The sequence below is a fragment of the Antennarius striatus genome, chromosome 18, assembly GCF_040054535.1.
Source record: "Antennarius striatus isolate MH-2024 chromosome 18, ASM4005453v1, whole genome shotgun sequence".
In the NCBI taxonomy this organism is placed as follows: domain Eukaryota; kingdom Metazoa; phylum Chordata; class Actinopteri; order Lophiiformes; family Antennariidae; genus Antennarius; species Antennarius striatus.
In genome coordinates this window covers 15,761,330-15,788,230 of record NC_090793.1, presented here as the reverse complement: position 1 = coordinate 15,788,230, position 26,901 = coordinate 15,761,330, and the positions used below count along the sequence as shown (strand labels likewise).

The following is a 26,901-nucleotide window of genomic DNA, read 5'->3' as shown; positions in this document are numbered from 1 at the left end:
AAACTTTTACTACACATCAATTTTGATTAAGTTATCATATAAACCACCACTGGAGGAGTGTCAGCGCTGACACGTTTTTAAAGACAGTGAGTAGAATTAGAGCCCATGCATGAAGCTTCTTATGTACAAGTACAGTACCTCTTTTTAAAGTGGATCCTATGGCTGAACTGTGCTTTAGCACCACAGATACGATTCCAAAATAATTGGATGTTAATGTTTTTGTTCTTTAAAAATATTCACACAAAGGCCCCTGTTCAGGAACAGTGAATTGAAATAGTTAACTCAGAACATCGACTATCTTTTCTGTACTGTCTGTAAAACAGACTGAACAAGCCATCTTTGTGTGATATTTGTTTTGCGCAATTCCAAAACAATGAGGAACTGAGGAATCCAAGGCATTTTAAGCAACTGAAAAAGGAAAGATGAGCATATAAAGTCATAAATAAGTCTCATCATTTGAAAAAGTTTTGTTTTTTTTACAAAATACATCCATTGCAGGTGCCACAGTGATTTGAGAGTCGAGAGAGAAAACAAGCAACCACAAAGTAAACAGTTTGGCTGTCATTAGTTTGTTGACAGTGTTGCAGGATGCATATATTACTGAGAATTATCAATATCATTTGCTCTACTGTCTTCAGTTTCTTCTGATTATTTGGGATTTAGTCACAGATTTCTGGACAAACATGCAAGGCCTTCATATGTCCGGACAGTAAGAAAGACTTCCCATTTTTCAGAATCTGTATTGACGAATCATCCCTGGCATTGTGACTGAACTAAAACCCTTCTTTGTCTTTTGATTTGGCTTTCTGCTGTGTTGTTATACCCTGTGATCCGCTTCCTTCCAGTTTAGAGCTGGATTCAGATTGGGCCATGTTGACCCAGGATGCCTTCGATGTGTTAGGTTGTGCGACAGGAAGCGTCGGGCTGTGTGCCGCCTCCCTCTCCTCCGTGTCATCGAAGCTCACTTCCTGCACGGCCGCCTGCTTCTTGAAGGAGTCCCTTCGCTCAGACAGCGCCAGCTTCCTCATCACCACCACCTCTTTGGAGTGGTGGTTGCTACTGCGGTGTTGAGGGGAGGTGGTGGGGCGGGGGTGCTCACTGCCAGCGCCGACGCTGTCCTGGTGTCCTCTCTGCCCTCCTCTGCACAAACCCTGACGGCCGTGCTCACCCACACAGATGAACCCGGTCACAGTGTCCCCCTTTATGTCCTCCAAAACCCCCCCTTCAGACAGAGGGACCTCCATGGTGTGACGGCGGGTGCTGTAGGCCTTCCTGTCTCCGTGATACCCCACTGTCGTCTTCTCTCCTCCTGTCAGTTTTTCTGCTGACTGGACCCTCTTGAGCAGCGGCGAGCGCGGCGGTTCTGCACTGCGAGGACGCACAGAGTGGCGAGCAATGGTGGGAGGGGACAGTGTCTTACCATGGAACCCCTGTAGGGATTTGGGGGTACTGGGGAGACAGGATGGGGAACACTGAGGAGAGAGGGGCTGAGGGGGTGGGATGCAGGCCAGTGGTGAAGGAGGGATGCTGCTGGTGGACTTGCAGCGTCCAGCTTTAGTGTAACGACCCAAAACATGAAGGGAACTGGGGCGGGCCTGCGGCACAGGCGAGTTAGGGGAGCTGGAGCAAGGAGAAGAACTTGAATCTGGTCGAAGGAGACAAAAGGAAAAAAGGTTCAATCACATCATAAAGAGAATGAACACAAATTAAATGTAACGCTCTAACACCCACCTCCAGAGTGGTCAGGGGCAGGGGAGCGACAAGGTGTGGAAGGCCCAGGTGAGAGACTTTGTGTGGGCGAACCTGACAGGCTGTCGCTGGACGACTGGTGGAACCCTGAAGAGAAGCTGCGACTGCTCTGCATGGGGGGGGGAGGCGTATGCTTGGACAGCTTCTTCAAGATGCTACGCCGCCGACTGTGCAAGAGTTGAGAACAGTTTGGCTTGAGTTTAGTTTTATTCTTGTGACAGAAATACTAGAGGTGAAGCAACACCAAAAGGAAAACAAAACTTCATTTATTAAACTTCAATTGTTTTTTTTAAAGGTGATAAACAAGTAAAGTTACTATGACCACATTACGTACCTGTCCTGTCCATCCTTTCGCCTGCTTTTCTTGCTGCGTCGGGCCATCTTGGCCTTGTAGCTGATCTTTCTGGCTGGGCCCACCTTGATGGAAGTGTTCTCCAGTGCAGTGGTCTGCAGAGTCACTCTGTTGCCACTCTGTTGGAACAAATCCACAACATAAACAGCTGCCTATGAAGCCGTTTAGTCTTCCTTATGGGAAACGAGCCACAAACACACGAGCAGAAAAAAATGTTTGAAATTTCAAATATTCGGTTTATCGATGTACCTTTAGCAAAAGCTCCACCACCTCAGTGTGGACAAGTCCCTGGACAGACTCCCCGTTAACATGAGTGATGAGGTCACCAGCCCTCAATCCCGCCTCATGTGCTGGACTGCCATCCTCAACACACTGTAGACACAAATACATAACCTCTGATCAAACCAATAATTTAATCAATCGTTATTACGCCAGAAAGGCTTTCATTACATCTTTATAAAAATATGTGCACTGCATTCATATATCAAAATACATGCATGAAAAATATAAAAGTCCATCAAAAAGAAAATCTGAAATCGAAATAGTTTAAGGATTTTTTTTGTTTTGTTTGATCATCAAACTCTAAATGTGCTGCATTTACAAAAATGTGTATCTTAAACCCCATCAGCTTTATGTGAACACGTACCCAGACCATATGGTGAACGGTGTAGACGTCACTATCTCCCATGTAGACTCTGATAGCTCGCAGTGCAAAGCCAAACCTCTTCCCAGAGCTGTGGATGACCACAGGAGGCCGGAGACAGCTGATGCTGACAGACAGATCCCGGCTGGGGGACGAATCTCTGGACGAAGGGTTGGATGACAGGGACAGGGATGATTTGGGGCTAGTAGGAGGTCCTGCAGAATCATCTGGATCCGGAAAACAAGATCAGAAAAGCCATCTGATGAGTATTTATAGAGCAGCTGGTTGTATTCCTGATTTTTAGTTGCGAACATTTTGCAGCATTTACCACATTTGATAAAAATAATGTAAAATATGTGTTATTCTACCATGAACAGTTCCTAGTTAAGGGAAAAACAAGGCAAATCAATGTAAAACTGTGAAATAATAGTTATCAAGGTCACAGCTCAGTATTTAGAGTGTAATACACAAAAAATGCTGTAGAGGGTACTGTAAACATGTAAATAATTTGAGCAAATACAGGCAGACAAGAGTCACACCCATAAAAGGTTAAAATTGATTAGAACTGGAATTTCAGGAAGCAACTAAATCTATACTGTCATCAGTGGAACACAGTGATCATCAGGATCCTGTTTACCTGGGGTGATGATGAGGGACAGGCCAGACACCGAGGCAGACTTGGGGACTTTTCCAGCTGAGGATCTGGGTTTTTCTGGGGTCTCTAGCTGGTGGGTGATGCGTCGCGACGCGCCCCTTCTGAACGATGGCCTGGTGCCCGTGCTGTTGCTCCGTAGGCGAATGCGTCGCAGGTTGGAAACCATCCCGTCTACTACCATTAAGTACAGAGTGTAAGTATTGGTGTTTTAGTTCAGTTTCAGTTGACTGTGTTTGGTAGTCTCACCGTCCTCCTCAGCGGAGATAGCAAAGCGAGGCATGATGTCGAGGCTCTGCGTGCTGTTCATCACCAGTGGGCTGGCGCTGCGCTCTGACTGAGAGGAGCTTGACGAAGCACGAGGACGGAGACTGTCGTAAAACAGGCAGAAAAAATGCAAGGGTTCAATAAAAATTGGAAGACGAGCTCTTTTACAGAAGTTACTGTAACATTAAAATGCTGATTTCATAATTTTGGAGCTAGCAAGGCGGTGAGGATTTTGTCCTCCATCATGCTCTCACCTCCCTTTGTGCCCATCTGCTCTCCTGTCCACACTAGCCAAGTGTTTGAACCCATCACCGGGGGAAAGGACTCCCCTTCCCTCCCATCTCTCCTCCTTTTCTTCACTATGGCTTCGCTCGGATGATGACAGGCTCTGGTTGGACGGCGTGGAGGTGGACAGGTGCTCGGTGCTGCTGTACACCTATGCATTTTAATAGAAATGGATATTTGATGTGTCGTATGAGACAATTACTAATGGTAGGGGTACTGTATCTTTGATAGCAAATTATGTGATCTTTTTATTCTAGAGCAAAGCTTGGCCTCAAGGTTAACGGTTCAAGAACACCTTCTGCTGGCTGCAGACAATCTAGTCCTGGTTTTGCTAGAAAACTGATGCACACCAACACTCATCTACCAACTCAAATGGTCAAATAAAATTTTGAAGAGTTGTTGAATCAATTTTGAAATAATTGCTTTTTACTATTCGCAAATGCGTTGACCTAATGTCTGTGACACTAGGCTATCACTGATTATACCAGTGAGTGTATGGAATCACAACCTCAAACCTCAGGCTGAATCAAAACCAAAGGTTCTTTTGTCCTGGTGCTGATACTCAGTGTTATTGATTTTATAACAGAAATATGAAATATGATATCTTTCATGTCAAAGATAACATTAGTGAACTGATTATGAAACTGAGGACATGATTTATTTATTCTCATAACATAGATTTTGAATTATTCAGAAGACAAATTTCTTTGTAAAAGATCCAACCTCTGAAATTGTGAGGGAAATATACTGTACATCGTATGCTGCAGATAAATAAGATCAATAAGGACCTTGCTGAAGCGGTGAGCGACACAGGAGAACTGTCGAAGTTCAACAGATGATTCGTCATCGTTGGTTTCTTCGTCGTCATCTGAACCGAGGTGGCAGTAGCGTTCTGATCTGGCTGTTAGGAACACAATCATAGCAACTTAGATGTAGAACAACACAAATGCATGTAGTCCTCAAGATACAAACATTTGTGTAGATGACCAACCACGAGCCGCCACATCCAACTACTGCAGCTCCATTTCCTGCCTCAACTTACACCAAGCAGCATAACATTAACACCTTATAGATTAAGATTTCACGTCACGATAAACTCAGGAAACTGAAGACTAAGTAAACAGATCAGATCTCAGATTTGTTCAGTTGGCGCATCATCTGCAGCGTTTCGTCCTCCTCTATCCACATCTCTGCAAACTTCTGATCAGGGAACGAACACACAACATATACGTGCATGGGGAATTAAAACAGACTAATCAAGCATAAACTGTGACAAAGGTACGCTCAGGTTTGACTGTATGCAGACACAGAATGTACAGTGATCCGTGACATTTATTCTATTCTATTTGATGTATACTTACTGTCAAAGTAGCTCGTGTCTTCTTCAGTCTCTAATTGAGGTATGAATTCAGCCTTCTGCCTTAGGAGACCATTCCAGTCCAGACCCAGGAAGAAAATGTGCATCTTCACCTCATTAGTCCCACCTGCACCAAAGAAGACAGGATTTGGTTGCACGTCTCTGCTCTGGTTGGACTGGTTTAGTAACACTCCTCAGCTTGGAGCTCAATACAAACGTCCATTCTTGTAACATGACAGCATGAGTTTCTCAATCACCTCTATCAGTCCATAAATGTCAATTTTATCAATCAAACCAAAGTTCTGGTACACCCAATGCTGTGCCAAAAATGTACCTTTGTTTGAAAATTTCTCAGAAATTTTTAATCAGTCTTAGTCCTGGGTATAATGGGTAAAATTACTCATTATTCAACTTCATCCTCATCTCTCATTCAAGTTCTAATGGGGCATCAAGTCTGGGGATTTTAGTCATTGCACAAAAGGGAAGGTATTGGTATAAAACTAGAGGGTATCCAGCTGTATGACACACAGAACACAGATACGCACCCACAATTACACGCGCCTACATTTGTCCAATACTTCATATATTTTCCAAATTTTCCATTTCTCTCGCACTGTCCACTAACCTGTTCCCAGGCGCTCCAGAGGGCTTTGTCTCAGCAGTCTGGTGATCAAATCCTGGGCATCAGCTGGGAGAGCGTCCTCCCCTTCTGGCCAGAGGATATCATCTGGATTTAAAAAAAGCACACCAGTGATTAAACAAAGGGATATGGATGTAAGTACACATCCCAGAGGGTGTTGAGGTAATGACCAATGACTTTAGGATAATTTATTAAAAAACAAACTATACATGGTTTTCTGAGACTCAATAATGCGCTTATCTAAAAGCCATCTTACCATTGACCACCTGACCAAAGAGCTGCTCTGGTGTGTCGCCAAAGAAAGGCACACAGCCCACTAAGAATTCATAAAGGATGATGCCCATAGCCCACCAGTCGACTGGCTTGCCGTAGCCCTGCCTCAGGATGACCTCTGGAGCAATATACTCTGGAGTACCACAAACCTTATGGAGGATAATCAGGTGATGAGAACAGATAGAGATTAATATAACAAACAAGATGTTTAGATGTTAAGATAGGAAGACACTAACCTGCTTATCAATGAACTCTCTTGTGTCCTTTTCAATATGTCCTTCATATAAGTTGGTGGTCATGTTCATTAAACCGATCTTTGACAGCCCAAAGTCGGTCAGCTTTATGTGTCCCATGGAAGTGATTAATAAACTGCAGAGGAAGGAAACACAAAATTGTTTCATGTTGCATCAAACGCTAATTTCACAATATATATCTCAGACTCAGAGAGAAATATCAAAGGCTTGACAATTCAGAAAATTCTTCTTCAACTTCAAACAGACTGCCAGCATTTTAAAGATCATCTCAAGTCTAAAAAATGATGAAAGCTTAACAGTAAATAGCTGCTGCCTGAAGGAAGATAGAATCTATGGAAAATGTGAACTTCAGACTCACTTGTCAGGTTTGAGGTCTCTGTGTACGATTCCGTAGTTGTGAAGGTATTCTAAAGCAAGAACAGTCTCTGCAAAATACATGCGTGCCATATCCACAGGGAGAGGACCGATGTTCTTCAACAAATTGGCACAATCTCCACCTATAAGCACAAACACAAACAGGCCTTCTTATTCTCTGATAAAGGGCCCTTTTATTTAAATTAGGTGGAAACAAACACTAAAAGGAACTTTACTTAACAAGTACTTGAGGGAATCAAGTGTTGCACCTGGAAAAGAGACTTAATAACATCTATCTTCCAACCCACCCACCTTCAACATACTCCATGACCATGCAGAGATGCCTACGTGTCTCAAAAGAGCAGAACATAGACACCACAAATGGGTTTTCAGCAAAGGTGAGGATGTCTCGCTCCACAAACACCTGCTGGATTTGATTCCTAAGAATCAGATTCTGCCGGTTGATTTTCTTCATGGCAAAACGTTGACGGGTCTCTTTGTGGCGCACCAGAAACACGGCCCTGAATAGAAGACAAAGGGAGGGACAAAAGAGACAGGAAAATTACAGGACAAACAAGGATAGGAGTGTTCGTGAATGACTGAGCATCAGTTCACACTTGAAATTAAATTATCCAGACAAATTGTGAGCGCAGACACAGATATAAACAATATAACTTTCTCGTTTAGATTCTTTTCCGCTTTTATTGGGCTGCGTCCACAAATAGAGTAAATCGAGTGCCAGAATGTCTGTCTCACTCACCCATAGGCGCCATTGCTAATGAGCTTGATTGTCTCAAAATCACTCTCCAGTGGTTTCCTTCGAGGAGGGGTGCAGGCTGCCCGGCTCTGAATCACACAACCCAAAAATAGAGAAGGAAAATAACAGGACTTCAGTTTCTGTAAATCATGAATCTACACACCCACCAACGTCAAACAGAGTCACATTACAATTCATTAAGTGCATTTAACGTCATTGTTTAGTGTAAGCTTATACCTGTACGGGCGTCGCCTCTCCGGTGTCATCAGAGTCTCTGCTGGATGATCTGTGACTCGGACTAGTTTGCTCTAAATGGACGACTTCTGTAACCGAAGCACAGCCCAACAAATCAAACTCCAATCAGCTGAAACCGCCACAGAGATGCCTGCGATGATACTGAACCACTAATGAAGTCTGACAGCATTACAACTGTTACTGTGCTGGAAACATCGGTTCCTGCTTTCCTTCAAACTTTAATGTGATTACAGGTCTTCGCTATTAAATTAGAAGGTTTACCGATTCAGCTTAATTATGTTTGCTGATGAATTGGAAAAGCATTGCAGGCATGTAGTTACGCAGTATTTTGGTTGTGTTCTCAAACAGACCAAACACACAAACACTGTTTGATTGTGTGTTTGGTCTGTTTGACAAAGCAAAGTGACTCAGCAAAGGCATAAAAACCACTGAAGTGCCAAACGGCAAAAAATGATTTCTCTCCTTTTCAGTCCAAGTTATTAAATATTGCATTGATAAAAAGTCTACTAATCGTTACAGCACAAGCAAGTACTATATATAGTATAGTATATCATATATATACTATTTATAGTATTACTATATACTATATCTACTCCTGCCTCACTTTTTTACTTTGTTCTACTGCGGAGTGACTGACGAAAAGCAATTTCCCCTTCCGGGACTTAATAAAGGATTGTGATTCTATAATCCCTACATACAATGTGCATTTTTCAAATGACTTTAATCAACGCTGTACCTTCCAGGGGATCCCTAGTGAGGCCGAGCTGGTTGATGATGTATCTGGGGATGTCAGTCTTGATGCCCTGGCCCACCTTGGCCTGACCCTCTGCCGCCTCCAAACGTTGATAAAATTCCTCTGGGTCAAACTCCTGGGGAGGAAAATTACATCTCATGGTGTCATTGCATTTATCTGGACTACAACAATAAAAAACACCAGGAAAGCACAAGAAATAGAGTCCTAAAGAAATTCAATGATAGGCATTGGCAAGAAAGCAGAATGTAAAAGCTGATTGAAACTCATCTCTCTATGGCTTCAAGGATAAATGTGATGATTATCTGAGCTAATTTCACGATTTGGTAACAGGTGGATAAATACCCAAAATCTGTAGTTTTAAATAGCCAATAAAGGACTACAACCCCCTGCTCACAGGTGACCTTGCTTTTGACATACTGTTGCTCAGCGACTGTATTATTACAGCAAAAACATAAGTAGTCATTACAACATATCATCATGGTGTATGACTCATCTGGGATTTCTGCATTAGAGGGGACAGATTTTGTTACACGTTACACATCATGTTGATATTACATCTGTCCTGTTATTATGGTGACCAGCGTTTGCTGGTGAACCTTACCAGACACTCCAGGAGCCTGGCTGGCCGGGAGATGATAATGAGAATCTTCTTGACTAGTTTGGTGATGATGGTCACCTCCTCACTCTCTGAACGCTCATAAGCCTGGTAAGGAAAAAGACAATGGGATCATGGTTAATTCAATTTAATCCTGTCTGATTCAAGGAGGTTGACTAAACTTTGCTCCAGCTTGTATCATTTTTAACCTCCATTCCATGTGTATCTTAGATTATCTGGTGCTGATTTAGAGAATGATGGATGGTAATTCAACATCTTGCAACAGTATTGACTTCTGTTGCCCCGTTCTCTGTTTACATTTGAATGCAATTTTATGATAATTCATTGTCTCATTATCTTAGTCTAGTAGTGTCTCACCCTGGTCAAACAGCAGGTTCAGAGTCTGTTTTTCAGAAGTGGTGAAACAGTGAGATCTGACAGAGGTCAGGTTACTCAGCTGAACCAATCTGTTACAAGATTTTTTATTTTAAATAATTTATGAGGACAGAGAAACAGCAGTAAGAAAGGAACTTAAATTTACCAAAAAAAACAACAACAAAAAACCAGGGGCAGATTCAAATATTTTAACATGTCAAAGCATGAACCAGTCGCTTAAAAACAAACTCCAAGTTGGAAAATCTTTTTCTGAATAGAGCAAATAAGAATAAAAATAATGATGTTGTAGTTTTGGTCGTCACACTAAAATATAAAGTAAGCTACTTAAAAAACTGAAATAACAAAGAAAACAAATGCAATAACTGGCAGAAATTATTTTAAATTGCTAAATGTTCTGAGCAAAGACAGGAAAGAACTCGAAGACTACGCCTGCAGCACAAGTCGTACGACTTGAAGATAGCATCTGCTGCTGAAAAATTATAGAAGTGTTATGTAAAAAACATTTTATTATCAAAAGCTTGACTGCTGCCAGTATCTCTGCAATTACACAAAATGATGAGACCATTACTGGCCAATCAAATGGACAATTTCAAATCAATGTACCCAGTGAGGCTATAGTTTAGCACCCAATGTCCCAGAGGGCACTCTGAGCTGCTGGTAATCGTAAACCCACTGAAGATATCTCTAAGGGAACAAAGGAACAAGCGTGCCCCAAAATAAATAAAGATAAGAAGCACTTGCCTCATGCAGCAGCTTCTCCAGTTTCTCCTGCAGCTCCACAAAGTACCTGGAGGTGACCAGACCTTTCTGAGACTTGTCCAGGCAGTCCCTGGCAAGCTCCACCAGTTGGTGTTGAATGAATCCCAGGACACCGTCAGCCAAGGGCAGAGCGTTATCTGGGGAGCACTCAGCAATGATGTGGAGCAGCTGACCTTCCATCTGGGCTGTCGCCTGGGACACACAAGGTGGAAGTTTTCATTTAAAACATGATGACAGGTCTATTTCTTTTAAGAGTGTTCGAGTGTGTCAAATTTTCAACTGCAAAAAGCCCAAACATACATTTACAGATCACATAGATATCAAACACCGTGGCAAATGCCTTACAAATACAGTTCAGCAGGAGAAAGAAGGCAAACTGAAAAAGAAGAGGGGCAAAAAAAAAAAAACACTTAGGGAATACCTTAGGGAATCGTTCCTTGTAGACGTGATTCATCATGACAATTTCATTGTCAAATGATCCACAGGTCCTTCCAGGGCTGTTTGAGAAGCAGAAAAAAAAGAAAACAGATTTTTTTCTATGACTATGCAATGATTGAGATCAGTAATATTATATAATATGTAATTATTATATAAAAATAAAGGTAATATTTATTAAGACAAAACAGCTAAATTTGACAACAAATAAAAGGTAGAAAGGTGGATGGAAGACGCGTACAAAACATGTTTAATATATTACAGTCAACACACAAACGGTAAACACACCAAAACCAAAGAAACTCAAAATCTGTCCATTTTCTTGTAGACAAGACGACCATAACCATCTATCTTCAGCCACTGATCCACCTTGCATGGGTTGCACTGGAGCCTATCCCAGCTGGCTAAGGGCGAGAGTGGGGTACACTTAGGACACATCGCCGGCGCATTGCGGAGCCACATTATTTACAAGCAAATAACAAATGATGGCCTGTTAACAACTCCCCTCACCCCGGTTTGAAAATGACTAATGTGATTCAGATCAGGTTCTCATTTCTAGTATCCATGACCGCATCTGTTGAGACCACAGGGCTCCAGTTACAACAGTACACTTTAAAACACCACACAGACATAACACAAATCAATATACTGTCATAGCATGTGTTAAAAATAGTCATCTGGGGTTCCCCATCAGAGGGTACAAATACCAATATCAGCATGTGACGTGACAGGTTACTATTTCAGGAGAACCACAACAGATGCATATGCACAGCAGTAGTTTTATTTGAGTTAAAGCCACAGTTAAACCCTTGGGAACTATTTGAGAGCACTGGGACACACTTTACACACCCTTGGCAGCTATTTCAGATCTAAATAAACACTTGTCAGTGAGCTAAACCCACAGCCAGTGCAGCCAACAATGTAGATGTCTTTTTAATCATGTGACATCAGGCAGCTGAATGCCTGAATGGAAATTTCTTTCTGGATTAATTATAAGAGGGTTTGTGGTTTCACTTGCAGACAACTGATCAGTTGTCTAATGAAGAAATGACTGGATAGAAAGCAAATCAAAAATGGATTTATATGTAAAAAAAAAAACATGTTAACGTGTATATTATTGCAATATCTGACTAAATATTCGACAGTTCTTATTTATATTGATGTAAAACAAATCAACAAGTGATGAAGATCTCGTTTACACACGTCTTCAATGGGTCCTCTTCCTTCGATGTAGAACAACAATAACAAAGCTCAAGTTATTGAGTCTTGTTATTGGCTCAATAACTATTAACCTTTTTTTAAAACATACTTAGTGAGAAAGCAACTCACTGTAGGTATAGGTAATATGTTCCATACTAAATAAAAGCTGCATCCCTGGACTTTTTTCCCCATTGATATCTGGAAGTTCAGACATTTCTCATCAGTATCCAGATGTTTTTTTCACAGGCAGCAATTTATCAGAAAAACTATCCATAAAAAAATTTCAACATCCTCCAAAGCCCATTGTAAAAGTCTCCAGGGACCTAAAACTCCGAAGTGCATGAGCTATTTGGAGGACTGTGCTCGTTTTTGATGAGAGCAGCTGTCTAAACCAGAAGATCTGATGCTTGTTTCCAGAAACATAAAATAATTATCCCACCAACATTAGATCTACTTCTGCTGGTTGGAAGCTGAGCAGCAATCTCTGCAAATGTGAGAGGGCTTGTTTCTATTTCTGATTCTAACACTGTGACTAAGTAGTATGCTAATTCTAATCGCATGATGTCTGTGTGTTAGGTTTCTTGCAAATTATTTTAAATCCATGCTTCCATATATAGCTGTGTGACATAGGGTGCAGACACTGTGACAACAGCTATAGAATGCTATTTTAGCTCCACGGCTAGCCGCAAAACAAAAGCAGGGGAGAACTAATGAAAGGAACTACAAAGAAAATCCTCATGATACTGAAACACTTTGGTTCAATGAAGAAAAATATTAATCAAAGATGTCTTTCTCTCCTTTATCTTCGATGTTGAACAGGTAACACTGAAATATAACTTCAATAATTACAAACTTAAGCCAAACCTACCTGAGACTGCGCGATCGGAGCCTAGTGGGAGGAGTAGGGTGAGCCTCTTCATCGGCGACACTCTCCGTGCTCCGGAAGTGTTTGAAGAGGAAGTGGAGATCATCTTGTGTGGGTTGGAAGGGCAACTGGTGCAATAACTCATGGGAAGAAGAGGACTGTGATAGAGAGGTGCAGAAGAGAAGAAGACAAGGAGCACGTCAGACTTTAAAAAAAGTAATAAAGTGAAAACAGCATGCAGTGTCCGCTTGCAAAAAATTCATTAAAATATATCATTACAGTACTTACTGTACTATAAGGCACACCTTCAATGAATGACCTATTTCAAAACGGTTTTCATGTATAAGGTGCACTGGATTTTAAGGCACACTGTTGGTTTTTCAAAAAATTAAAGGCTTTTAGGTGTGCCTTATAGTGTGGAAAGTACTGTAAACAATTAACGGTTCAAACTTATTTGCTAGTTTGGTTTCATTTGTGTCGGTATCAAGTTTGAAGAGATAACGTGTTTCTTCAATTCAGAAATGATCCTCACTCTTTATGCCATGAATTCTCAGGATCTTAAAGGATTTCATGTTTCACTTTATAACTAAATTAAAAAAAACACACACAACAAGGACATCCTGAGAAAGGGTGCAGGAAAGTTAATATCATTAAGAGAGGCTCGGTGAGCTCTACTGCTCTGTGACGATTGTGTTTTTTTCCTTTCCTGATGCATCGGACCTTGAGGCAGGCGGAAGCGGCTGTTTTTCCAGACCTGCAGCAAAAATCTTTAACACTAGAATGAAATAATAAGAGACCTCCCATCTGGTTTGAATATTGTGTTTCATGGAAGGAAGCGCCAAGGGAAGAGTTTGTTTATCTAACTGGAGCAAAGAGTCGACTAGAAGGATGAAGTGAAAGGGAATCAAAGAAAAACAAAGAAGGAAAAGTGACAGAAGGAGGGGCATAAAGATATCCTGAGAAGGAAACTAGAGACGAGTCGGAGGCAAGCGAGAATATAAAGCCCTCACTGACAGCGAGCGTGAAAGGGCCATTGTGTGAGAAGGCTGACCTCATCGTCTCCAAGCCATGTGGTTGGCCTTACAAAATTACAGCAGCGACAGAAGAGACAGGGTTTGTTTTTTTGTTTTTTTTACAGCCAGCTGTAGATTCGGTCATGACCATCAAGACAAAGCCTGAAAATCAGCACAGAACCCATCAACACGTAGCTGGTGGGTGTAGCTATTCTCAAGAGGAAAAACTGACCCGAGGAAATGTGAGAGGCTTTGCTGTCCCTGTTCGTCTGTGATGTCATCCGGGACAAAACACACATTCAAAGTCATGTTATTTCAGTGATAAGATTTCTGATTGTCCTTTATCCTCAATTCAAAGGGGCTCAAAATCTAAAAACATTTTTGGAATGAGGTCAGTTAAAATGGATGGATAAATGCTGTGTGTGTGTCAACTGTTGTGTTTCTATAAATTATATCCACACTGCACAAATCCCTCCAGGAAATGTGGGGAATTTTTTAGATTAAATTCCTACTTGCGGTTTAAAGCGGAAAGACAGCCAAGAGCAGCTAATGATGGAGAGATGTATCATCATCACAGATATCCTGTTATGACTGAGTCATTAAAGGAAACAGCATTCAGCTCCAGTCAGATGTTTGGTCGACTGGCTGCAGAGAAGATGTTTGACCAGACTTCTGGCAGCAACGTGACCAACGTGAGAAGGAAGTCGCTGTTTTTAAACAGTAAAACTGATCATTTCAGCTGTTTAACATATTGAAGGTTGCACCTTCTGTAAAGTTGGATAATGTTTGTCAGTTTAGTAGTTTCCCTTCCTCGGCAAGAACAAAGGCGGCTTGGATTCAGACACAACTGATTCCAACAGGGATGTTTTTTGTGGTGCAAAATGCATCAATAAAAGTAAAAGAAACATGCAGCCTAAAGTACATCTGAGAGCAGTTCCTACTTTACGGGGGGTGAATTCAGATTAACGCACTGTAAATGAACAACCATTTATAGATGGATATATTGCGAACAGTGTAATCTGATGGAATATACAGGTCAGTTGGTAAGCAACATAACTTCACAAAACACAGCAGCTAACTGATTCAAAGAATGCTTACAGATACTGACGAACTGGGGGCATTGGTGCAGTACCCAGAAGAGGGAACTGACGCCACGGACCATCTTCTCCCGTCCCCCCTGCAGGAAATAATATGACAACAAACACCTCAGTGATAGCTCCCATGAAAACCACACATCCTGTTGATTTACACCAATTCTCACAGCTTCACCTCCACACATTCGCAAATCTCTCATGCAACAGTAAAGTTAGAACATCTGATACTTGAAAATGACAAGCAAAGAAAAAATAAAAAAATTGTTACTTACTTTTCAGATCGGGCCAGTTGACTATGCAGGTTCACAAGGAGGAAGATAAACAGAAGAGGAGCGGTGGAGCAGAAGAGAGGAAGGAGGAAACAACAGGTGACAAAAAACAAAACAGATTAATAATAGTGACAGTATGACTGGATGTCACAGATATGTGTGTGTGTGTCACAGCTCCTTGCCTGTGGCAATCTGACTCACCAGCATAAAATTACTCATTATTCACACAAAAAACACAGCAGCAGAAGACTGTACACTAAAACAGCAATAACACTGACACACACACTCAGTCCCACAACCAGAGATATTTAACCTTGATGTCAGATTTGTCTATCTCTGTATTCCCTCTACTTTTCCATCTAATGTGGCACTTATAGGATGTGGCCCAGTTTCCTTCACTGATTCAATCCGTGATGATCCAATGTTTTCTAGCACAAAAAACAGCTCTTGGAGACATAGTTTGGCTCTGAGATCCCAGGATTAGTCTGGTTCATTAGATATGTGTGTGTTTTCTCCTCAGGATCATATCTGACATGTTCACCATCTGCTGTGTGTTACCAAATATCTATTACTCACAGTATTCTGATGATGGATGATAAAGAATGCTTTGAATAAATGTTAGGATTGGAACGCCTTGGGTTTTTGAAGTAATATATTGTGGATAAAAACATCTTTGTGAAGGAACTGAATCTTAATTATAATAAGTCATCCTTGAGATAACTCTGTCATATTATATTTATATTTAAGTTCTCCTACTAGTGCTGACATGACAAAACAATCATACACATATCAGAGACACACAGTGTGTGTCGATGCCAAATGAACCCGGTGGACCTCTCAAACGTGGCTTAATGGGATCCGTCTAAACCACCCAGGCTCAATAATAAATTCAGAAGAGTTCTGCAGGAGAGAGGCACGTAAGAGACATTCCCTCTCAAATCCTAGGTCTGGAAGTCAAAGACCCTTCATTATCAGAGAATGTTTTTGGCTCTTGTTGTTGCTTGACTAAACTGGTTTGTCTAATGGGAAGACCCATGACCAGAAAGCCTTGGATCTGTTCAGCAGGTTGGACCTGTCGCTTCGTTTCCATTTCAAAGACAATAGCAAACAAGACGGTAACTCAGTTTGCTCTAAAAGCAAGTTTCTCCATTTATTCTAGAATGTTGTTAGGAGTTTTGGCAAAAATAATAAAAGCTCAGGTTAGTCGTTGGCTCAGATTTGACAGGGAAGAGACACTAATGAAGTGGCAATCTCTCAATCACACTTCTGCTATTGAAAGACTTATTGCTTCTCATGCTTTCAAGCATAACAAGTAAGATTGTTTTGTCTTCAGGCAGTTTCAGTAGTTCACATATTTGCCAGGACAAAATTGAATCTATTTTAATGTTAAAATATGTGTCTAATCCTGTGTTGTTCAGAGACATCTGTTCTGTGTCTCAACAGTCATACCGATTTTCTGTGTTTTGTATTAAATATGGAACAAATCAATATCAAATAGCATCTGCTTACCTTCGGGCAAACTGGAAGTTGGCAGACGTGCTGGCAGATACATTTCTGGGACTTTCTGAAGGGCTGCTGCCGCCTAAAGAAACAACTAAAGGTCAGCAACTTTTAAATGTGAACATGCTGAAGCAAACTTTATCAGAATCAGGACAACAATGTTTTGTTGACGAGTAGATTTAATCCAAAAAGGAACCCAACTAGGTGGTCTGATGCTTTAAAGATAGGTGACATAAATCTAGATTTGGATATAAATTTTAAACTTAGTAGAAACATCTTTGATATGGAGGTCCATTATGTGCAAATTATTTTGTGTGTGTGTGTGTGTGTGTGTGTGTGTGTGTGTGTGTGTGTGTGTGTGTGTGTGTGTGTGTACAGTATTTTCTGTACTTCCAGGCGCACCTAAAATCCTTTATTTTTCTCAAAAACCGACAGTGCACCTTATAATCCAGTGCTATATATGAAATTCTTTTGAAATAGGCCATTCATTGAAGGTGCACCTTATAATCCAATCCTTATAGTGCGGAAAATACTGTGAATGACTACATACTGTAGATGTTATAACATTCAACTGGCTGTTTTCTAGTTTGATGAGTTTATAACTACTTTATCTTCTCAGTTCAGCCTCAATCAATCATATATTTAATTACAGTCACACTCACACAGATGTTAACTCTTCCCCATCTAATCAAAGAATCTTGGATTAGACACTCCTGCCCAGAAATTGCATACGGTATTATTTGGAAGGGGTCCCTGAGGCTGCGCTCACACTACAGGAGCTTTAAAATCCTATCAAGCTGGGAAATTGGGTTTTATCACATCCATAAAGGGAATGTCAACCGAGCTTCTTCTCTTTAATCTCACACATGCACACACTGCAAATTTAAAAAAATATTGGGAAATCACAAGCGGTAGCAATTCCCTAAGATTCCTGCAGTAGAAGGACCCTTGAATGCACCACTTCTTGTAAGAGAAGGAATGAGTGTGGAACAGTAAATGTTATGGAAGATGTTGGCCATCCACCCTTCAGCTAAGAACTGGAGGTTTCCAAGAACCTATCAGTTTAATATCCATTGACAGCAGTGTGTCAGTTCATATTAGCCAAGTAGGCAGCTGCTGTGTTAAGCAGTCCATAACGGGTCGTGTCTCTCATTGTGGTAGCATTATTGCTTGAGAGAAATCCCTATAGCCTATCAACCAGATTTACTAAGCAAACCCGGATTATCCACAAGCAGATAGTGAGCAAACACCTTCTACTGCGAGATTATCTGAGGTAAACAACTGCATTGATCAAAGTCCCAGGCATTTTTTCTCCCCTGATTGTCAGAAGGAGGAAATCAGGGTAAAATCGGGCTAACTCTCCTGCAGTGTGAGCGGCGGTTTAGTTCTTTTCATGCCAGCCTTGTGAAGCAGCCACACCCTGAAACACTTAATAAAATGGATCGAGAGAATGAGCGAAACTCCAGACAGAAAATCAGGCATTTAGATCAAGGAATGAGGAGCCTAGAGGAAGCTGCCGGAAAAATTTCATCATGAGGAGCAAAATTACAGTCTGATGGGTGCATCGTAATGTAACAGCAATGAGACCACTATGACGGCACCAGAGGGAAATCAGTCAGTCTTGTGACATTCAGAATCAAATTCAAGGCTAAAGGCTCATAACACTAAAAAAAACAAATGGAGTGGTCCTCCCACCGCTGAAGGTCTTTAGCTCTTCACCCACTACTGTTTTAAATGTGTTTATGTCTACATGAAGTACAGTATTTTCTGCACTATAAGGCACATCTGATTATAAGGCGCACCTTCAATGAATGGCCTATTTTAAAACTATTGTTACCAGAATAGGGCGCACCACATTATAAGTCGCATAGAGTAGAAACCAGTGTAGTGGCTGTGGCTGTGTTATGCATCCACTAGATTGAGCTACTCTGAAGGGATTGCATTCATGATTTTGTAGCCTTTTCTGAAATTTCAAGAGCCAAGTCACTGCTAGCCAAAGGTGCCTGGCATGCTACAATTGATTTGCAAATGTGGTTGACACTTCAAACAGCAGGTAACTGTGGGGGCGAGGAAGCGCAGCTTAGACTTGTGTATTCTGTTTGGGGCTGCTGACCAGATAGGCAACAGCGTGGAGGTTGAGGTTACAGCTGAGAGCTGAGAAGTCATCTTTAATGAATGCCCTATTTTAAAACTTTTTTCGTCTAATGAGTATCCAGTGTAAGCTCAAAAAATAAAATAAAAAACACCCACAAAAAAATAACAGTACCTGTGGACAGTGGGAGAGGTGAGAGGGGTCGTGAAAGTGTTGGCGACGGGGTCCCAACAGCCAAACTCCTCCTTTTGTTGTTTCGGGCACTTTAAGAAAATAAAGACATAAATAAGATGAATAAGAAATGGGACTGCCGTGTCTTTTATGAGGGCAGTTAGCCATCACAGACGATAAACACAGACAACCTATGAACCCCAGGAAAACACAGCAGGCAATCATGTTTACACATCAACACACAGGTACAGCTACAAACATGTCTGTATGTAAATTACAAACATAGATTATCATGTGCTGTGTGCTTACAACTGAAAAGTCAACACTTATTTAGCATAACACAAATTTATCTAAAAATCCATCTGACTCCTGATGTAAAACAAAAGATGCAAATATTTAAAACAAATGGATATCAAACAAACAATGGTGGGTGTGGACTATCCTGTAATGCAGACACTGTGGCAAGATGGCCTGTAATGTCTGAAGTTGTTTTCATGTGAGCGTGACACTCATCTTTATGAAACAGAGCTCAGAAACCTGGGAGCACATGGCCTTGTGAAACAGCTTTTCCTTGTTCTACAACAATGCAGAGAAAATTTTGAACCCAACGGCTCCCATGATGGAAGTTTGCAGGCCATGTTCCATCCATATCAGCGTCGATTAACACAATTCTCACCAACACGCATTGAAAGCATTGACTGATGTATGGCTGAGGAGATCAATGACTTGATGATCGGTGAAAGGAAAATGATTTGGTGTCTCCTCAAACAAATACATCCACTCATTCGCAGATATTTTTACACATGTGGCCCCTGCAGGCCTTCATAGACCCAGTGTTCACTCTGATTGTGTTCTAGTGTACTGTGTACTAGTCTTCATTCTGATAATAGTTTGCTTTTATTCCCTAAAAAAATATTACAATACACCCCTGTTTTATCCAGATGATGAAACCCTGTTTTATGGTGGATTATGTTGATGCAATTGCCCTTTCTGTCTGGCTATGACCTAACAACCAAAGGCTGAGACAACAACAGACCCCGACGTTTCTAGGTCACCGCAGAGGCAAATTCACATAGAATATGGTTCCAAACCCAAGATCACAGCAACAGAGACAAGAGAGAACCAATAAATCCTTGACTTAAACACAAACCGCAGAAGGGCAGACTGTAAGCAGGCACCATCTTGCTCTTATCAGTAAATAATCAAACAGACACCCTTTTAAAACTGTTTAGCCTGGATAATAATGGCTTAAAAGGATAACTCCATCCCATCATGAGTATGTCATCTTTATCTTAAGTCAGCAGTGATAAAGCTTCTCATCTGGAGTTAACAGAGGTAGGACACTTGTACTCAGACATGCATCATGATTAACGTGGACCTGCATGGTCCTCGTATTGTTTGATGATGAGCTACCTTCATCACTGAGATCCATTCAGTCAGACTGTGTTGAATGCATTAAATGATGCATGAACCCAAGGAACACACACACATTCCTTCACAAGCATTTAAGCAGTCATTACCTTCTCGTCACACAAATGAGACATTGATTTTTGCCAAGACTTCTGACCTACTTTTAACATGTGCCTTACTTGTTTCTTTGCTTTTGTTATGGACTCTTAATAACTATTTCGTGCTTGATCTGTAGCTTACTTAATTCATATTACTAGTGTTTTCTGCATTATAAGGCGCACTGGACTATAACGCCCACCTATAAGGCCCATGAATGGCCTATTCTAAAACTTTTCACAAATTGGATTATAAGGCGAACTGTTGTTTTTTTTTAGAAAATTAAAGGCTTTCAGGTGTACCTGTTGTTAATTACCTGTTGTTATTTACATGAACCTTTTGTCATTTTTATGTTGTCTTTAGCTTCTCTTGGAGAAAATCTTTGTATATTGATGTTATAATCATAAGAGCTCCACAAATTGTCGTTAGCTATTAATGGAAGGACTGTAATTCATTAACAGGAGAGGTGACCGCATTGGTTTTCCACCAAGCAGTCACAATGAACCTTCTGCTCGTTCAGTACAGGTAGAGCTTTTTACTGCTCTGTTTGATTAAACATATCTGAGAGATAAGAGCTTCACATCCATTACGCTGCAGTCCCAATAATCACATCAGGGAATCGATCAGTGTGGCTGTATGCGACATCTTCTAGCAGACAATGCAGTCTGCTCACATCCACAAACCACCACAATGGATGGCCACGTTTCTCTGTGGGAAACAGAAACCAGGGCGGGTGTAGCCGAACTGTATTCTGTGCTGCCGTCTGTCAGGACCCTCATGTGGCGTTTAAAAAAAAACAACACACTGCAGTTGCACATCGAAAAACATTGGATGATGCGTTCAAGTGCTGTCGATCTAATATAACAACACATTGAGCAAAAAGCTCGGCGGAAGTGGAAACAACTGAGGGATTAATTAGCTTGATGTTCTGCTCTGGTTTGTGAAATAATCACTAATACTGTTGGCGTTACCCTTTCGATCTTTTCATCATGGCTCCAGTCACGAAACTAGTTTTGTAGCTCGGCAGAACCGTCCAGTAGTAGTTTTGGTCAGACATGGTGACGGTGGTGACCGATCAATCCAATCCAGGTGTGAGAAGCCCACTCCGGCTAAAGTGGGAGCATTGTCTCCCGTGGAGCTGTTGCTACTGCTGGTAGTTAGGCCAGAACGCGATGTCCAAAAGAAACTCCACTCTGCATCGGTACAAACTGACCCCAGAACCACGTCACGGTGGCTCGGTGGTGACTCTCCACTGCGACGGCCATGTCCACTCTCCACACTCCGTTACTAGCAAAACGTCCGTAACCCTCCCTATCCCACGACGCGCGACATTGTCGACAAGTCTCTTAGCCAAAATAATGTGATACAAACTTTCCACGGTGACTGCTCAATGCGCCTGCGCAGCCGCGCGGAGGGCGGGACCATTTATGATGCCTTCAAGACAATCCGAAATACTGGAACTTTCGAACAAATGCGAACAATTCTGCGCAATTTAGCTATAACACAGCAATCCTGTATTTTCAGTCACAATCAAACACAAAAAGAGTCTAATCTTTAAAAGTCAAACCAATGTTTGTAGTAAAATCACAATCATCCAGTTTTATCCAATGATGTGGTCAAAAACCATTAAAATGTCTAACAGATTGTTCATTGTGCTATAATCCACATTTTCAACAAATTCCCTACAGTTTTACAGTTTTATAAAACACTTAAACACAGGCCAATGTTTGTTAGAAGACCACCATGATGACCATAACGAAGCTGCTGTTTAACATGAACGGTATACTTCGATAGCCGAGGTGTACGGGATGTGACCCATTTAACCAATCCATATACATACTGATCATGTTTCACCTATAAAACCTCTTCATTTTCACCAAACAACTTTAATACCAGGAAATAGCCAAATGTGAACTGTAAAAAGAATGTAAGTGCTTTCAAATCTTTAAATCCTGTATCCGTCATGTGCTCTTAGTTTCTCCAGCGGTTCTAACATTTCTTCTGAGTCATGGACAGCAGAAGTAACCTGACTCATCCCTAAAGACAAAGTAAAGTCGTCATGTGTCATTACTGATGCAACCTCATACAACCTGACACAAAGCCTTACTGCTGTTTAAATTTCCATTAATCATCAGGATGATTCTGGACAGGAAAGGATTCAGCGATAAAACAAATATCACTGAGTGGTCACCTGTTGGGACTGGCTCAACTCGTTTGCTCAGGTTTTAACACACAATAGCGAAAAACCAGATAATTCCCTCTACTGAAAAATAGATGAAAAATGATTCAGATGCTTAATTTACACCTGAAAGAGCAACTGATGATCCACTGTGTTTATTTGCAAATTAGCCTTCATAGTTTGTGTCATATGAAAACATCCCTAGTACGTTCTGTGCTCTCACCCTCACACACTGACACAGTATTCTTACAGATCTTATTATATTATCCTTGATCCTTTTTCTAGGGTTACAGTAAGTTTAATGAGTGCATATCTGGTATTATTGGATGAAGGTATCATGGTTATTTCTCTAAAACAGTATTTCCAGGGTATATACGACTCAGAAATCCTTCATGTATGGCAAAATATTGTATTATATATCATTATCATGAGACAAATAACCAATTTAGACATGGACTTACTTAAAAATCGCATAGTGGCACTAAATGAATGTGCACATTTTTAAATCAAATGAATTTTCCAAATAAGTATCAGAGAAAAGGAACTTATTTCTTGCACACAAAGAATACAGAACTCTTCCTCAAGTTTGTGTACATGATCTCCATCGCTCCCATCCCACTCAAAGTTTACATAAAACCTGTTTGATTAGTGACACTACTCATTCTCTCAGACTTCGGATAGCCTTGCCTTTCAAAAGAGGGTCAAGTAACTGTTGTGCATTGTGCATGTGAGCCACATTTCTGACAAGCTGACAAACGAGAGGCAACTGGCTGATCTGGTTTGAGAAGGAGAAAGATGTCAACAAAGAACACAGAATATATCAAGTGATGATACTTACACATTTCCCCTGCGAGGAAGACTCAGTTCTTTCTAAAAAGAATATTTAAAAAAAAAGAGATGTTAGGAATTTCAAAAAACAATCAATCAAATTACAATTTCCAAGTTTTGCTGATGACATTAATTTGAAATACATATTGTAACTATAGCTAAGTGGATGAATAAGGCTTTTTTATTTTTATTTTTTACAAACAAACTGGTATCAGATGACAGCTCTTATAGATGATACATGGAAAGATGGTGATGTGATGATTTTACTGTATTTTCTGGCTTGGCTGAAACTTAGCATTTGTTACATGTTCTCCTCAGCGCTTATGTTTATATCACACCCGCTTTTGGTATTTCCCTTTGCATTGTAAATATAATCAACGTACAAGTCGTTAAAGAAACAGGGGGGGTTAAATCATGAAAAAAAATAAGTAACACATCATCTGCAGCGTTTCATCCTTCTTTTATCCACATCTCTGGAAACATCTAAGTAAAGAATCAACACACATCTGGCCCAATAACAGGGACAAATGTGGACAAATTCATTCTGGTGCATTCATCAGAGAGGATGTGATCAAGCAAAGGTACATAAGTAAAAACTGAAGCGGGGGATGATCCCGCCCATCTCAACCCCAGCAAATCACACCCTGAAATAATTATCTGGTAATACCGTCACTGGTTATTTACTAGGGAGCGTGTAAATCCTCAGTGGGTCCTAGCTGCCAATCAGAGTTCAGGAATACAGAGCTGTGGTGCTCAGGGTGAGAAAAATCAGCACAAAATCATTTTGAGGCAACTCACACAGATATTTTTTTTAAAGATGATGATGATGATGAATTATTCTGTTTCTGGTAAATACACATATCTTAAGAAGAACACATTATTTTTCATGAATTTTATAGTAGTAAATAACTTCAAAAGGAATATGTTGAAGCTAAAGGCTCATTTAGGCCTATCTTGCACCATTCAAAGAATAACCCAGCGGAAGAAGTACATTTATACTTCACCCAGAATTGTAAGTTTCACTTATTTTAAATTTTCATTACTTGATTAGTATTTCCATACTTTCTCTTTGACTTTCTTCTTGGTTTTTATTTTTTGTTTTGTTTTGTTTGTTCAGAATCTGGATGATTAACCTGAACTCATACTTAGACAAAAAGTAGGAAAAACCTGAACATTGACATTTCTGCCAAGAGCAAAATGTCTATTACAGTTGTAAATTCTGTCTTTTCGCTCTCATCAGAGCATGTCACTACACAGACAGATCAATATAATGCTAACATGTTTTCATCCATTTCCTTCAACAGCTTATCCTTTGCTGGGCTGAGCAGAGGAATAAACCCCGCCAGACATCACAGAGCTGAGACACAGCCATTCATATTCACACGCCGGCTGACAGTGTAGTGTTTCTAATTCACCCATGCTGCATGTTTTTGCGGGGGATTCCACACAGGTAACAGGCAGAACATGAAAATCACACACATAAAGGCTCTGATTCAAAGCTTCGTGATATGTTAAGTCGTTTTTCTAATAATAATAATGTTCATTATTAAATAGACAGGGCTTCAGTCAGATTTAAATTACCGATCAACGTGTGTTGGAAAAGAAAAAACAAAGGAACAGCAGCACCCAGTCTGGAGTCATTTACCACAAATCTGCCACCTCCTCAACGTCCTCCTTTATGAAGAAAATATACACATGAATGACCTGAGCGAGAATAAACAAACCGATTCAATATTGTACATCTCTCTTTAATAAATGTGGCACCCAGGAATAGATTAAAGGGATGTTTCTGCCAATCATTCAGTAACCCTTGGGTTTTCTGTCCCTATCACCAAGGCAACCAGATCCACCAATGGAGAGCTCCAAAATAAACATCCAAAACAGAGAAATCAAAAACATTTTCTGTTCAGATTCGTCAATGACTATAAATGATAAGCTTCTGATGGACCATAACCTGCTTTGGATTTTAAAAAAAAAGGAACCTGACAGTGGTAAAAATAATCAGTAGGTATAATAAAAAATGTTTAAAGCTCCAGTGATGTCAAGGAATCACCGGGAAGAACAAAGACAAAAGTCACTTACATGGAAAACGTGTCAACTACTTAAATCCACTAATAGCTGCTGATGGTTGATCACCATCATCATCATCATCATCATCATCATCATCATCATCATCATCATCATCATCATCATCATCATCATCATGTTATTTCTATTTGCCTGGAAACAGCAACAAGCGGCTGTTGTCGTGTCTTCTTTTACCTGCAGCCCGCGGCGTCTCAGGATGTTCGGCTCGTCCATAACTAAAGGCGGTCGAATCCCGAACCGGACCTCCGGTCGGCCGCTCGGCGCGTATCGCGCTCCGTCCGCTCCACGGGGCCGCGGATGAGTCCTCCTGCCTGGCTTCTGCTGCCGCTGCTTCCCACCAGCTCCTCCTCCCTCCTCCTCCTCCTCCTCCTCTTCTTCCTCCTCCCGAAGACGAGCTGCACGGAGGGCGGGGGAGGGGGTTGTGACCCCCACCCTTATTTAAAAATATTCAAGGGGTTCCAAAACGCATCGCTGTTTGTATTTGCAATTTTTGGCCAATGAAAAAACATCAATTAGATAGATAATCATTGAAAGTGAATCAATTTATATTGATTGTGTCAGTAAAATCAATAACACAGACTCGTGAGTATATAGTCTGTGTACATTTTACACAATCAGTTATTGGCAAGTCTCCAATACCATTACAGTAATCCTCCTCCTCATGGATTGGACCATCCTCCAGATGATGTCATCACATGCGATGACGTCTCACTCTGTGGTGGGAACTCCACCGGTTTGCTGCTGAGTCTGTGAAGAACCTTCAGTCCGCTGCAGTCATGCAGGTTTTCAGTGGGGTTTAGGGTTTCACCACTGTGAAACGTTTCAGATCTATGATCTTATTTCTCCTCTAATGGTGGAACAGCACCAGTTTGAAGCTCTCAGCTTCAAGGTCCATCATGCTACAGGCGCATTTTTCAAATCAGCAGAGTTCACTTTCTGTGCCGTATGCAATCTACAGTAATTACATCCCGCCTCAAAGCGGTGATGTGTAGTAATTGTCAGTGTTCGTGTGTTTGTCAGTCTGTTCATCCATCTAAAAGTTTAAATTTGATCTAGTTTTCTCAAGGTCAATGTTATCATCTCATTTTCATCCTCTTTGCCATCCGAGTAATGTGCTTTTCGTTTCATCTTTCTATCTGCAATGGTTGCGAAGATATTCGGTGGACCGCTGTGCACAGAAGTCAGGCTGTGATTAATCTGTGTCTGTCACCTAATGGCATCATGGAGTGTTTTTTCATTGATAACAATGGTAAGCTTTCTTGTTCAGTGTTGTCACATGTCTGTTTATGTAAACCAGAGGAATGTGAAGCCTTTATTGT

The 26,901-nt window shown here is 40.9% G+C and overlaps 1 protein-coding gene across 4 annotated transcripts; it reads right to left on the bottom strand.

Moving 5' to 3' along the window:
• Positions 1 to 773: 773 nt before the first annotated feature.
• mast3a (microtubule associated serine/threonine kinase 3a) lies at positions 774 to 25,863 on the bottom strand. Of its 4 annotated transcripts, none has more exons than XM_068340963.1 (28): positions 25,757 to 25,863; positions 23,505 to 23,536; positions 18,985 to 19,073; positions 16,728 to 16,800; positions 15,222 to 15,242; positions 14,954 to 15,032; positions 12,846 to 13,000; positions 10,764 to 10,839; positions 10,325 to 10,534; positions 9,194 to 9,295; positions 8,575 to 8,707; positions 7,821 to 7,906; positions 7,587 to 7,672; positions 7,139 to 7,347; positions 6,831 to 6,969; positions 6,455 to 6,587; positions 6,202 to 6,367; positions 5,931 to 6,032; positions 5,310 to 5,432; positions 4,737 to 4,849; positions 3,918 to 4,099; positions 3,646 to 3,767; positions 3,382 to 3,573; positions 2,748 to 2,971; positions 2,351 to 2,473; positions 2,084 to 2,220; positions 1,732 to 1,916; positions 774 to 1,645 (listed from the first exon to the last, which is right to left on the bottom strand). In XM_068340963.1, exons 1-28 carry the CDS (start codon positions 25,793 to 25,795, stop codon positions 774 to 776), a joined length of 4,203 nt encoding a protein of 1,400 aa, XP_068197064.1. In that variant the 5' UTR covers positions 25,796 to 25,863. The 4 variants fall into 4 exon arrangements, with proteins under 4 accessions (XP_068197064.1, XP_068197065.1, XP_068197062.1 ...); XM_068340964.1 differs by having other exon boundaries at positions 3,382 to 3,570; XM_068340961.1 differs by lacking the exons at positions 23,505 to 23,536; positions 25,757 to 25,863 and adding an exon at positions 21,459 to 21,827.
• Positions 25,864 to 26,901: the final 1,038 nt, after the last annotated feature.

Bases quoted from the DNA above. Each gene is read 5' to 3' on its own strand.
- mast3a (XM_068340961.1), bottom strand. From the start codon at position 21,544: ATGTCTGACCAAAACTACTACTGGACGGTTCTGCCGAGCTACAAAACT. The intron at 10,840-12,845 runs GTAGGTTTGGCT...CTTCTCAAACAG, and splicing joins CTCCGATCGCGCAGTCTCAG to CCCTGGAAGGACCTGTGGAT. The intron at 6,368-6,454 runs GTTAGTGTCTTC...ATCCTCCATAAG, and splicing joins GAGAGTTCATTGATAAGCAG to GTTTGTGGTACTCCAGAGTA.